Here is a 13235-nt window from a genome sequence, read left to right as displayed (position 1 = left end):
TATTGCAAAATGATCGCCTCAATAAGTTAACATCTGTCACCGTGCGTAGTTAGATATTTTTTTCCTTGTAATGAGAACTTTTAAGATCTTATACTCTCTTAGCAACTTTCAAATAGGCCGCACGGTATTATTAATTATAGTCACCATGATGTTCATTACATCCCCAGGACTTATTTATTTTATAACTGGAGGCTTATACCTTGACTCCCTTCACCTATTTCACCTGCTCCCCACTTCTGTAGCCACCAGTCTGTTCTCTGTGTCTGTGAGCTACATGTTTTGTTTCCAGCCACAACGTTTTAAAAACCATTCTCATTCATCCATAAATAAAGACATTCTGAAGCTTCCCTGTAAGGTTTCTAAGTAAATAATTTCATATTTCTGAGCTTCTCTATAATAAAGGATGGCAAATATACACAGAATCATATATAAGCTCTATTCATGTAAAAAGAAGAATTCCCAATAAGATACTCTCTCACACTCTCCCCAGTTTGCTTTTACCAAACAGCTGTGTACAACATAGATACCACATTGGCCATTTAGAGTGAAGTTTCTTTGGGCCTAAAATTCAGTCACAGTCAACAATTTATCAGTTATTTTAGCAGATCAGTGACTTAAGTAAGTAGCAGCATAGTGGTCTGGCAAAGCATGTTCTTGGAGGGTTTCCGTTCTCTAAAATTCATGACAACACGAACACTTGAGTGAATCATGTTTGGTCCTGGTGTTTAGATTCTTGTGTATGTGTGTGAGTTTTTGAAATTCAGGTACATGTCTTTCCAGTTTTTGAAACTCAGATGCATGTGAAATTGGAATCTAATTATCTCCCACTGACCCTTGAAAGACTAAACCCGGAATGAGAGGAGTTTAGCCACTACCTCTCACCGTCTTGGCACTCACGTTCCTGTGAGAAAACCCTTATCTCAGTCTTGCAAGCTGTTCGACCTTGCGTGCTAGACAAAGGAGGTGACACGGGTGGGGAGGATTCATTTTCCCATGGAGAGTAATCGCCTCTCTTCATACAGGACGACGACAGGCCTATGATTGATGTCATGGATCAGCTAAGTTCTTCCATTCTCGAAAGTTTTATTCATGTAGCAGTTTCGGATTCAGTAAGTACACGTTTGATCCTGGTACTCATAGTTCTTAAGTGTAAGCTGTGGACCTATCTGAAAAGGGAGAGACAAAGAAAAATGATGTGGAAGAATTCTGGGGTTTTATGTCAGATTAATAAACTGACACGAAAGTACTTATGAAAACAAGACAAGCTTTTCCAAAATAGCTTAGACATTCAGATAAATTTCAAACAAAATTTGAGCCTTAGAATATACATATTTTGCATACTGCAATTTCAAGAATTGCTCAGGATTTTTTAAGAATATTATTTTGCCTTATTATACTTGACACTATATGTTACTTGTATTTACATGGTGCTTTACAGTTTATAAGGTGCTTTCACATTTACTATCTTTTTTGACCCTCATAGGTAGCCAAGCAAAAACATTAAGGGGCAAAGCCGTGGCCACGGAGAAGTGTTAGGGTCCAGACTTGATCCTATTTGGCTTCTGAATATAGAAGAACTTTACCTGCTGCACAAATACATCTTCTTTTTAAAAAGCACATTGGCAACTTTGAATTTTCTGAACAAGGGGAAATTGAAACTGATTTTAATTATCTGATTTTTTAAAAATCAGTAAGGACAATAAGGGGACCTGTATTAATTTCAGCTAAATAGCGGCAGAGAGGCAGGGCAGATTGGAGCTGCTCACAGAATCCTGCTGATGATGGCCCTTGTGTATTCTTGTCCAATAACCATGAATGACTGCAAACATATTAGACAAATAACTATAAATAAATACAAAATCTAAAGCATCTGTGAGCCTTTCGTGGCCTTTCTAACTAAGGTTGAACAGAGATCCCTATTTTAAGTAGCCTTGTTCTTATGGTTGTAATAATAATGATAATTACTATAACTATTAGCCAGGCCATGAAGACCTAAACAGTGATCCTAAATAGTCCTAGTTCTTCTTTCAGAAATTGAAATGGTTTTAACATGAGAAGAAAGAGCCGAGTGTAATTGTTTTATGTACGTATCTTATTTCCCTATACATTAGATTTTGTTCATGTGATTTTGTTGTGTGTTTATCAGAATGAAAACCTTGAGCCATAGTAACTAAGTCAGCCTTACTGCACTTAGGAAAATGCACAGAAAGGGGAGGAAATGCATGGGGAAAGCGGTGCCCACTCTGTGCCAGGTGTCTTTACATTCCTTGTCTCATGTACTTCACGTGGAGATTAGGTGAGGTCAGCATCATAATTCCCAAGTCATCAATTCAGCAGGCAGAGACTCTGGGATGCGCAGTCATTTTCCCAGGTCACAGTGTGCGCTCGTCTCACCGGCTCCGAAGCTCAAGCTGCGTCCTTATAGCCCATCGACTGTGGAGGCCCCTTGCTTAGCCCTCCTGCCCACAGGAACCCATAGACCCAACACATCACCTTGAATGCCTGACAAACATAAAAGTGATTTTCTCTCCTGGCACCACAGCTAGAGTATTTGAAACTTTGTCTTCCCTCAACTTTGATATTCTAGACTTAAAAGAAAATGAAATATAAGAACATATGAGTTACCTATCTATATTTATCTTTCAAAAGGTTTTAGAGTGTTTATTTGGTTTGATATCATAGGACAAAACTAAGTATTATCTCAGAAATCTTCAATAAAATGCTCTTCATGAAAAGGATTGCACTTAGCTATCTCTCTAAGTCAGAGGGAAGGTATTTCAGTCTAAGTAAAGGAGACAAGATCATGGCTTAAAAAAAATGTTTTTAAGACAAACCAAAAAAAAAAACCTAATTGCAAGGATGATAAAAACACATTTACGAATCTCAGACAGCAGTAACTTTTCAGAATTTAAAAATGGCAAGTCCACGGTCAAGTTCAAATTAACATGAGTTTAACATTACCTATAATGTCATGTATTTGCTCAACGAATTGAACAGGCAGCTCCTGTGTGCTAACGCACAGTGTGACGTGACATTCAATCTGTACGAAATACCACGCTTGCCCTTCAGCTCAGCGCTGGCGCTGCTGGTGGTCCAGCAGAAGAAGCGGCGGTTTCTAGAACCCCAGGTCCTATGTGACCGATGTCGGAGGGGGGCTCCAGATTCGGAGCCTGGCCCGTGGCAGAGACGGTCAGGAAGAGCACTGCAGAAGGAGGGACACGTAGGCTGAGCCAGAACGAGGGCAGGCAGCTTCCAGCTCAGTGCTGATCCGGTGCCTGCTTCTCGCACCGCAGACGACGCTACCGCTGAGCCACAGCGTGGACCTGCAGTGGTTGGTGGAGTGGAACGCAGTCCTGGTCAACAGCCATTACGATGTGAAGAGCCCCTCCCACGTCTGGATATTCGCTCAGTCCGTCAAGGACCCCTGGGTCCTCTGCCTCTTCAGCTTCCTGCGGCAGGAGCACCTGCCCAAGCACTGCCCCACGGCCCTCGGCTACGCCTGGCCCTACGCCTTCACTCGCCTCCAGTCGGTGATGCCCCTGGTGGACCCCAAGTAAGGACTCGGGCTTCCCTCCTGCTGAGCTGCTCGCACCGTTTGCCCTCTTGCACGAGCATTTCAGATTAGAGAGTGGAACATGGTAGCCCTCCCTCGTTTCTGAACTTCCTAATACAGAATTCTTAGCATTCCCTGAAAACGGGTCAAAGGTTCTCCTCTAGGGCTAGTTGGTTTGGATTTTTTTCCCTAATAATGAATACAGCTGAGTATAGAATCTGAGACCCTTACTGGTGAAAAGGACCTTAAACTTCTATCCATCTTCCCATCCAGTAGAGCCATTCCCTGTCCAGACAGTTCCTGACAGTGAAGACAAGCCTTGACCGATGGTTGTTCAACTCTATTTGAGCACTTCTAGGGCCTTTATGTAATAAGCGATCTTTAAAATCCGAAACTCGGTTTCACTCTTGTTTTTGACCTCGTGTTCCTAGTAGTCCAATTAATGCCAAGAAAACCAGCAGTGCCGGCAGTGGAGACAACTACGTTACCTTGTGGAGAAATTACCTTATTCTTTGTTTCGGGGTGGCGAAACCCAGTATTATGAGCCCGGGACACTTAAGAGCTTCCACTCCAGAGATAATGGCGACCACCCCTGATGGTACAGTGAGCTACGATAACAAGGTGACATGACATGCTTCAGAAGACTTATTCTGTAAGGTTTTTTTTTAGCTTGTTTGTCTAGAGTCCACAGTGCAAATTGCACTGTGCCTGCCATCTGGAGTATATGGGACCAGATTTTCATCCTACACATTTCTAAATTCCACTGAACGTTTGTGTGAATAATTTATTATTCCCCCCTGACAAGTGGGGAACTGCAGAAAAAGGGAAGTTAACCTTGCTTAAGACCACAGAGTGACTTGTATTTATTAGTATCCTGACCTTTGGTTCTTCCCCACATACCACATTTCTCTCACTCGTCACTAAGTATTTACCTTTAAAACCATACCTTGGTTAAATTAGCTTGTTAAAGATGGTTTTGTAGATTTAATTATGGTTTTTTTCCCAAAAAAAAAAATATATATATATACTATTATAATAGTAATGTTCTTTAGAATTTGTGTCCCATTTGAAAAATGTATTCATTGTGCTGTATTAAAATTTATGGGTTTTGTTTTCTTTTTCCTGAAGTGATGGCAGTGCATTGGGATGTGGTTCAGTATTTTGAAACTGTCATAAGGGATCATGATGTGATTAAAGGAAGCATAAGCTATCATGTTACCTCTTTTTCACTTTTAATCAACTTGTTTCAGGCCATAGGCACCCCATCCGTGGGAGTTCTGTTAAAGCAGTTGGTGCCTTTGATGAGACTAGAGAGCATTGAGATCACAGAGTCCTTAGTTTTAGGATTTGGAAGAACAAATTCCCTTGTTTTCAGGTACAGTAGTCTTCATGAGTTCTCAATTCATACGTGCTGCTGCTATCGTAGTTCCTGTTTTTAACTCGAGTTTGAGTTTGTGTTTTGGCGTGTTCCCCCAGTGTTTACAGGCTTTGCATGATTTCCTTTATGTCCACGTTGGTTGTCATGCATGTGACAAACGTTCCTTGCAACTGCCTCGCATCTCCCTTTTAGTCCCTGCAGCTTTGATTTTACCTCTGAGGTTTTATCTTTATTGCAAGCCCTGTTTTAGAGAACTATACGCAAAGAGAATTCAGTCTCAGTCCCTGGTTAGCCAGACTCTTCAGAGGCTTTAACACCAAAATGCGTGTTGATTCCTCAGCCATTTATGCAACAGGCTCTCCATGGTTAAGTCCTGACAGGACGCTTTCAGGGGTGTTCTGATAACACTCGCTGATCTTTCTATCAGGTGCTTTAGTGCCTTAATAGAACCATCATAACTCACTTTCTGAACTCATTTCACACCTTTAATCAAATAACCGTTCCATTTGGGGCAGTATCCAAGCCTTTTGAAAGAGTCGTCATAAAATGCTAGATGGGCAGCCTCTGATAACTTGAGCTGAAGCACTGAAAGTCTGTAAGAACAAATAAAATCTTAAAGTTTTCTGTGTAGATAGAAAATGGAAAGCTCCAAGTATCTGTGAGAAACCCTATTTGAAAAATAAAGATTAATGAGATGTTTTAGAGGCAACTAGAAAAGATCTGTTACATATTCATGTGTAGAGTCAGACTTTATCCTTAAAAATGTTGAGTTCTGACTACTTGAGTGCCAGTTAACCAGTGTCTTATTAGTTACTTAGTTGAGACAAAGCATAGGAATCTTGAAAGAAGATAATAGAAATAATTCCTAGAGTTACCTAATATTTATTTCCAAGGAGCCTAGGGCTCTTTTGCATACATACCTTATGCGTTCAGTACTCCGAGGGGTGGGTAGCATTACGCATTTACTTGTCATGTAGGTCTGGAGAACTTAATGTCTCTAGGCTCAACTCCCTCACCTGTAAAACTGTTATGATAAATAAAATAAAGAGTATCTCTCCAATAAAAAAAGGGAATTTGGCATCATTGTAAAATCTATCTCAGAGATTTATTGTGAGAATTAAATGTAAACATACACATAGTAAATATTCAGCACCTGATTGTTTCTTAGATGGAGGAAACCATTAATACTAGTTCCGTTTCCTTGGTAAAAAGTTCCAGCATCTGTACTGAAGGAATCTGGCCTGGAATGCAGGCTTTCGGTGTCTCAGCGCTGGATGCCGTAAAGTGTGCCTTCCGGTCCTTGCATCTCCCGGTAGGGTGATGTCTAATAGCACAAAACACCCTACCAGAATACACAAGGTTTCAGACATGAAGCGGACTATACGCAAAATACCTAGCAACAGGCTACATCTCATAACTTTGTCTGTTTTGACATAGCAGTTCAGAAGTTATTTCCTAAAAAAGACACCTAATTAGATTAGCAGATACCCAGCTGAGAACTGGATATAATGGAGACAAGTGAAGTACAGACATGTAATATGATATAAATATGATTGAACTTACTTTTACTACACAAGAGAAAAGGTTTTAACCAGAACCTCATCATTATAGTATTTACCCTAATTTTTAAAAATCGACTATTAGTGAGTCCTCTGAGCACAGACCCCAAAATTAGTACCATAGTAATTGCACCTGTCTCTCTGGCTCTAATCAGACTGAAATTTTCTTCTGTACAGGAATTTGAGTTTATTTTTCTTCAGCGCCACTGCCTATAGTAAAGCGCTGCGAAGTTAGTAAGCACTTGCAGAATATTGTTTCATTGTTCAGATAGGACTTTTTGCCACATTGGACTCCAGAACATTAAATCAAAATTGTGTCAACAAATATGTAAGGAGCTGGGATTAAGACCAATAATACAAAATATAGGCCAACACCTATTTGCAGTTCACCATAAGACTGGGAAATGGGAAGGCTGGGGGAGATTGTGGTGTCACAAATCCAGTGAAAAAAGCAGCTGATTTAGGATTGACTGAATATATTTGGTGACAAGCTTGGTGTCCATAAAGATGAATCCCAACTGATCTTTCTCCTCCCCAGAGAACTGGTAGAGGAACTTCATCCGTTAATGAAAGAAGCTCTAGAACGAAGACCAGAGGTAAGATTTTGAGTTTATATAAAGCCTTGATTCATTTGGACAGTGTGGTGAATTTCAGTCACACCCAGTGATTTTCCCTAAAGAATGCAAACACCCCAACATGCTTTTAACAATGAATCTTAATATTTTAATCTTTCTTATTTATTTGTCAGTATTTTGAGTATTTACTATACTATAGTTCCTACTTACAGAGATTTTATGTACTAAACTTAATGAAAGCAAAACAGACTAAATATTTAGCCACCTTTATATTAAGACATTACATTCTTCTGCAGGAGGTTTGAATGGACTGAGTTGTGGGTCTTAGTCTGTTTCCTTGATTTTTCACAAGGAAGTTGGATGGTCAAGAATAGTATTTGTTTCATCTGGCATGTGAAGCATTTTATCTTCCCCGAAGTGAACTCTGAGGTGGATAAACTTACAATGTAGCAGGATAAAAAAAATAAGATAAAAAAAGATTAAGACTAAAAAAAGAAGCTTCCTATATAGTAGCTCAGATACAAGAAGTAGCAGAAATTTAGCAGTGTAAGAACAGCGTTACCTCTGTGACCAGAGTCGGTGGGATTAGGAGTGTCCCCTCACCTTTCCACTTGTTTCAGACCCTGAAATCTTTCAGCAGATGCTGGGAGCATCTAGGATATGAGACACGTGGGATCCCAACATTTCTGCCTCAGAAGTATTTATTGACCCACTTACGATCTGTTCCTTTCCTAGCCTGTAACAGCAAGCATTTTCTCTAAGGATTAGGAAAAAAGAAAATTACATTTTGTCTCTTCTGTTTAGAAAATTGAAAGTAACTCCATTATGCTTTTCTTGAATAGAGTTGCCTAAAGCAAACTTAATAGTGTTTTGCCCATGTCTGTAAGTAGTGTTACCTCTTTCTACACAGAACAAAAAACGCCGAGAACGGCGAGACTTGTTAAGGCTACAACTCCTTCGGATATTTGAACTTCTGGCTGATGCTGGTGTCATAAGTGACAGGTAGGGGGACACTACTGAGGTGATCTCTCCTCACCAAACTATTTTTGTTGTCTGTTTTTTTATTTTTTAAAAATATAGATTACCTTTAACTTTTACTCAGAAATATCCAAAAAAGCTTATCAGTGTTTTTTGTCATAGTCTATTTACACTGCAGATTGGTTGGAACAGATTCAGCGTGTGAGTTCTGACAGTGACTCTTACTGTGCATGAGGCATAGACTTCTTTGACATAAAGACTAACCACCTAAATGTTCATTTTAATTTGTATCTTTTATTCTAGCACAAATGGAGCCTTGGAACGGGATACGTTAGCTCTTGGGGCTTTGTTCTTAGAATACGTGGACCTGACCCGCATGCTCCTAGAAGCCGAAAATGATAAAGAAGTTGAAATTCTTAAAGATATCCGGGCACATTTCAGTGCGATGGTCGCCAACTTGATTCAGTGCGTGCCAGGTACACTGACGCCCCGCTGCAGATTACCTGGGGAAACCATTTGCGTTCCCCAGTACTGGGCTTTCCTCGCCCAGCCTGCTCGCCTGTGTGCAGGTCTAGGATGGGATCATTTATTCGGAAATACCCATAAGAGCAGATTGTGGTAATGCAGCACAGAGTTGGAAAGGGAACGATAGGAATTACGTGTTTCTTTGTGCTTGTCATTATCTCTATTCTTTGTTTCCATTCCCACCTCAAAATGAACCTATGTGATTTCCATAGGAAGGAAGTAATTGAGAGGGAACATTGACAGAGGCTTTATTTTTTCATTCTTATTGTGCTAATCCTTGAGCACAAAAATCCCAGAAATATTCCTGCTCTTGAAGCTATCCAGTCAGTACATTATATAGAATTCTGTACAGCTTAATAAACTCTATTGTGAAGAGGGTATTTTTTTTTTACAAAGTAACTGCATATGAAACATTTTCATCCAGCAGCATAGAGAATAAAAATAGCTGGTCAGTGTAGTATAAAAATTAATTACTATAATTAAAGCTTTTTGACATAATTACAAAAAGCCACTACTCAGTTTTTCTACTTTTTATGTCGCATAACCTTCTTCTTACCAGTCCTCTTCATCTTTGATGACCCTAAATTAAGATTTGAGTTGAAATTTTTGGTCAAAATATGTTTGCTTAAAATAGACAGTCTATGCATACTATTTCATAGTTCTTCCTAAAGACAGGCAGCAGCAATGAGAAGAATATTTTATATGTAAGCAACAGCTTAGTGGAAGGTGTTGCAGTTTTTCTAGATATTGATTAGAAAACAATGTCTGTGAGTCCATTTTTTTATCTCATAACTTCCTGCTCTGAGACAAGGTGCTATTTGACTGCAACATGAGAAAGAATAACACTTGGAAAGAAAATTTAGCCTGGACTTTTTAAATACATGTTTCCTTACCTAAGGCAAATCAGAGCTAGGAAATGACATTACTCCCTTCCCCAAAACTTAAGCCGCACGTGTAATAGTGACCTAACCTGTCACTGTGTTCGCTAGGAGACGCTTAACTCTGTGTTTTTCTTCTAGTTCATCACCGAAGATTCCTTTTTCCCCAGCAAAGCCTGAGGCACCATCTTTTCATCCTGTTTAGCCAGTGGGCAGGACCTTTCAGCGTCATGTTCACGCCTCTGGATCGTTACAGTGATAGAAATCATCAAATTACCAGATACCAGTATTGTGCATTAAAGGTAGGTCACCTTTGCCTCAGTGACTGCCTAGTCACACCAGGAAAGGTCTCTTTCCTCAAACTACAGCCTGGCCTTAGATAAGATTAAAATAATTATGATACTCGAGAATAAAATGCAAGTGCACGTGCCAAAAAAAAAAAAAAGAAAGAAAGAAATTAAATAAACACACACACAAACATACATACATAAGCTGACTTTAAAAATTCCAAAAGGTACACACATAAACATAGGTAGCTATGTATAAACATATAAATATCCCAGTTGGGTTCACAATTCCCAAATGCAAAACTTTTCCAAGCTCCCACTTTTATGCAGTGTTTCTCCTCTGTGAGAACCACATATTTTTGCTTAGATACCCTGTAAGGGGCTGCCTTGCCAATTAACTGTACCTCAAGTTCAAAACCTACCAAGAGCCACATTCCCTTTTTAGTCCCCTCCTCTTCTAGAAGACTCCCGGAAATAAGTTTCCACACTAGTAGGAATGTTCAAAATTTTTAGAAGCATGATTCCTACAGCCTGATTTCCTTTAGAAAATCAGCTGTATAATCAGTTCTGTCATATATACCAGAGGTTGCTGGCTGTCAGGTTGACTTCTGCCTCAGTGGAGCTGATTTAAACCATAGTCATTTAGACCCACAGATTACAAAGCTAATCAAGATCTCCACTCCTCTTGCCTTCCCTTGCTGCTTCCCCACTCCCTTCAAAGGAACTGAAGTTCATATTCTTCCTTTTCTTTGTCTTTGATTAAGACACCATTACTTATTTCCATCTGTTTCACAGTCTGTCAGTTTAGCACCTTAGTTAGACATCTGTTGGCCTTATCAGTTCAGTACATGACTCAAACATTTTTCATCAAAGCAAAATTTGAAGAGCTGTATTTACCTTATAGGCTGAAGTCATTCCCTTGAAATCACTGAAAGTGTGTTTATTTTAAATATTCTAAATTGGGCATTTTGTTTTGAATATCTTACTTTTTCATCATAAAGATTTATTATAATCTTAAAATGACATGTCCACAAAGTTAAGCCTATGGATTTTAACTCTTATAAAAAAAGATTCAAAATTGGGAATCTGGTATTCTTATTGAATCGATTAAGGAATACTTTAAAATCTTGTGGAAATAATTGCTTTAAAAGACCCTCATCGTTTATAAATCTGGTAGCTGTGTTTTATAAGGTCAATTGGGTAACGTTAGATCATTCCATGTTTCATTCCCATGTTTTGTTGTCAGGCAATGTCAGCAGTGTTGTGCTGTGGCCCGGTGTTTGATAATGTGGGCCTTTCCCCAGATGGCTACCTGTATAAGTGGCTTGACAACATTCTGGCTTGTCAAGATTTACGAGTAAGTACTAGCCAAAAATATGTTATTTTAAATGTCTTGAGTTGCTGCCTCAGTTGGGTTACTGAGGTGGGTAAGCATCAGTCACAGCAGAGTAATCACACATCACCCACGGAAGTGTAGGTTTATGTGGCGTTCACATCGCACTATGAAGTGTCAGGATAAAAAACACAGTAACCACCGAAGCTGACCATAAACTGGACCGTAAAGCCAGTGTTCACGGTTCAGATGATTGAAATGGCATGAACTGTGTTCTCTAGTCACAGTGGCATTAAGCTAGTAATCAATAATAAAAGATAATTAAGAATTGTTTTTCCAGATAACCAGTGAGTCAAAGAATAAATGACAATAGAAATGGAGAAAATTTTTTTAAATTTTTTATTAAGGTATTATTGATATACACTCCTATGAAGGTTTCACACAAAAAAACACTGTGGTTACCACATTCACCCACATCATCAAGTCCCCACCCACACCCCAATGCAATCACCGTCCCTCAGGGCAGCAAGATGCCACAGATACACCACTTGCCTTCTCTGTGCTACACTGTTTGGGGAAAAAATATTTTGAACTGAAAAATAATGAAAATACTACATGCTAAACTTGTGGGCTTGCTTAAATAAAGCCTTGCTTGGAATGAAATGTATGGTCCAAAATGCATATATTAGAAAGAAAAAAGCTCAGTGACCTAAGCATCCATCTCAAGAAGACAGAAAAAGGTAACATACTAAACTCAAAAAAGTACAATGGAGGAAACAATAAAGATAAGAGCAGAAATTAGTGAAAGGAAAAAATTAACAGAAATGATCATTTAAGCCAAAAGTTTGGCTTCGTTAAAAGACTAATAAAATTAAGAAATCCATGGCAAGTTTGATCAAGAAAGAGAGAGAGAAGGTACATGTCACCAACATCAGAAATATAAAGGGACATCACTACAGATGCTACAGATATTAAAAATAGAATATATGAAAATGTTTTTGCCAAAAACTCTAAAATTTAGATAAAACAGACAAATTCCTCAAAAAACACAAGAAAAGAAAATGTGAGTAGTCACATAAGTAATAAAGAAATTTAATATGTAATTGAAAGTCTTCCCACAAAAAAACTTTAGGACCAGAATAAGGATTTAACAAGAAGGAAAATTAAATGACAATTTCATTCATGAGCATATTAAATAAAACTAAGGAAATATTAGAAAACTGTACTCAGTGATATATTAAAAAAATGATTCCTCATGATCAAGTTGAGAGTATTCAAGAACTACAAGATGGGTTTAATAGTTCAATTCATTAGTGTGTTGTTTAAAGAGTGTCAAGGAGGAAATATCACATGATCATCTCAATAGATACAGAAAAAGGACTTAATAAAATTCTACATTCATTCAAGAAAGAAGCTCCTAATAAAACTAAGAAAAAGGAACTTCCTTAGTTTGATAAAGAAGTCTTACAAAAACAAACCTATAGTAAATATATTTAATAGTGAATATTGAAAGTGTTCCCTGAGGTTAGGATGACCAAGAAAGCTCACTTTCACCACTTCTATCAACATACTAAAGATCCTTGCCAATGCATTAGGAAAGAAAAAAAAAGGTCCAGGAATGAAAAAGAAGAAATCAGACTATAGATGTAAATGTGAAAGTGAAAAGACAAGTTTCAGGAAATTATACAGGAGACTATCTTAATCCCCAGGATTAGGGAAAGATCTCTTACACAAAAATTACCATAAAGAAAGACTAATTAAAACACTTGATGAAAAGAGACCATTAAGAGTGTGAACAGGCTAGCCATAGAGTACAAGAAGATGTTTGCAACATAAAAATCAACAGAGTTCTTATCTAGAATATATAAAAGATCCCTAAAGATAAATAAGATAAAGACACTTTCAGAAAAATGAGCAGGAGACTTAAACAAGCAATGTATAAAAGAGGTTATCTAAATGGCTAATATACATAAGAAAAGTCTCAAGCTGATTAGTAATCAGAGAGATGCAAACTAAATCCACAGGTCATACTTCCTCAAAACCACCAGAATGGCTGAAATTAAAAAGATTGACATCATCAAACATTGATGAAGAAATGGAGCAACAGAAACTTTAATGCAATGCTATAAAAATTGGAATAACCACTTGGGAAAACTGATTGACATTATC

At 38.3% G+C, this 13235-nt stretch overlaps 1 protein-coding gene across 7 annotated transcripts in view; it reads left to right on the top strand.

The window, feature by feature from the left end:
• FRY (FRY microtubule binding protein) overlaps positions 1-13235 on the top strand; it is a 387367-nt gene that overhangs the window by 286296 nt on the left and 87836 nt on the right. For all 7 annotated transcript variants that reach the window (XM_057489806.1, XM_036905022.2, XM_057489778.1 and 4 more), the window contains 9 exons: positions 1023-1109; positions 3294-3553; positions 3985-4174; positions 4804-4928; positions 7029-7086; positions 7976-8067; positions 8347-8519; positions 9588-9748; positions 10980-11090. In XM_057489806.1, the coding sequence (XP_057345789.1) occupies positions 1023-1109; positions 3294-3553; positions 3985-4174; positions 4804-4928; positions 7029-7086; positions 7976-8067; positions 8347-8519; positions 9588-9748; positions 10980-11090 (1257 nt within the window). The remainder of the gene's footprint in view (positions 1-1022; positions 1110-3293; positions 3554-3984; positions 4175-4803; positions 4929-7028; positions 7087-7975; positions 8068-8346; positions 8520-9587; positions 9749-10979; positions 11091-13235) is intronic.

The sequence above is a fragment of the Manis pentadactyla genome, chromosome 2 (genome assembly GCF_030020395.1).
Source record: "Manis pentadactyla isolate mManPen7 chromosome 2, mManPen7.hap1, whole genome shotgun sequence".
Lineage (NCBI taxonomy): Eukaryota > Metazoa > Chordata > Mammalia > Pholidota > Manidae > Manis > Manis pentadactyla.
The sequence above is the reverse complement of the archived record's forward strand: the minus strand, read 5'-3'. Positions and strand labels throughout refer to the sequence as shown.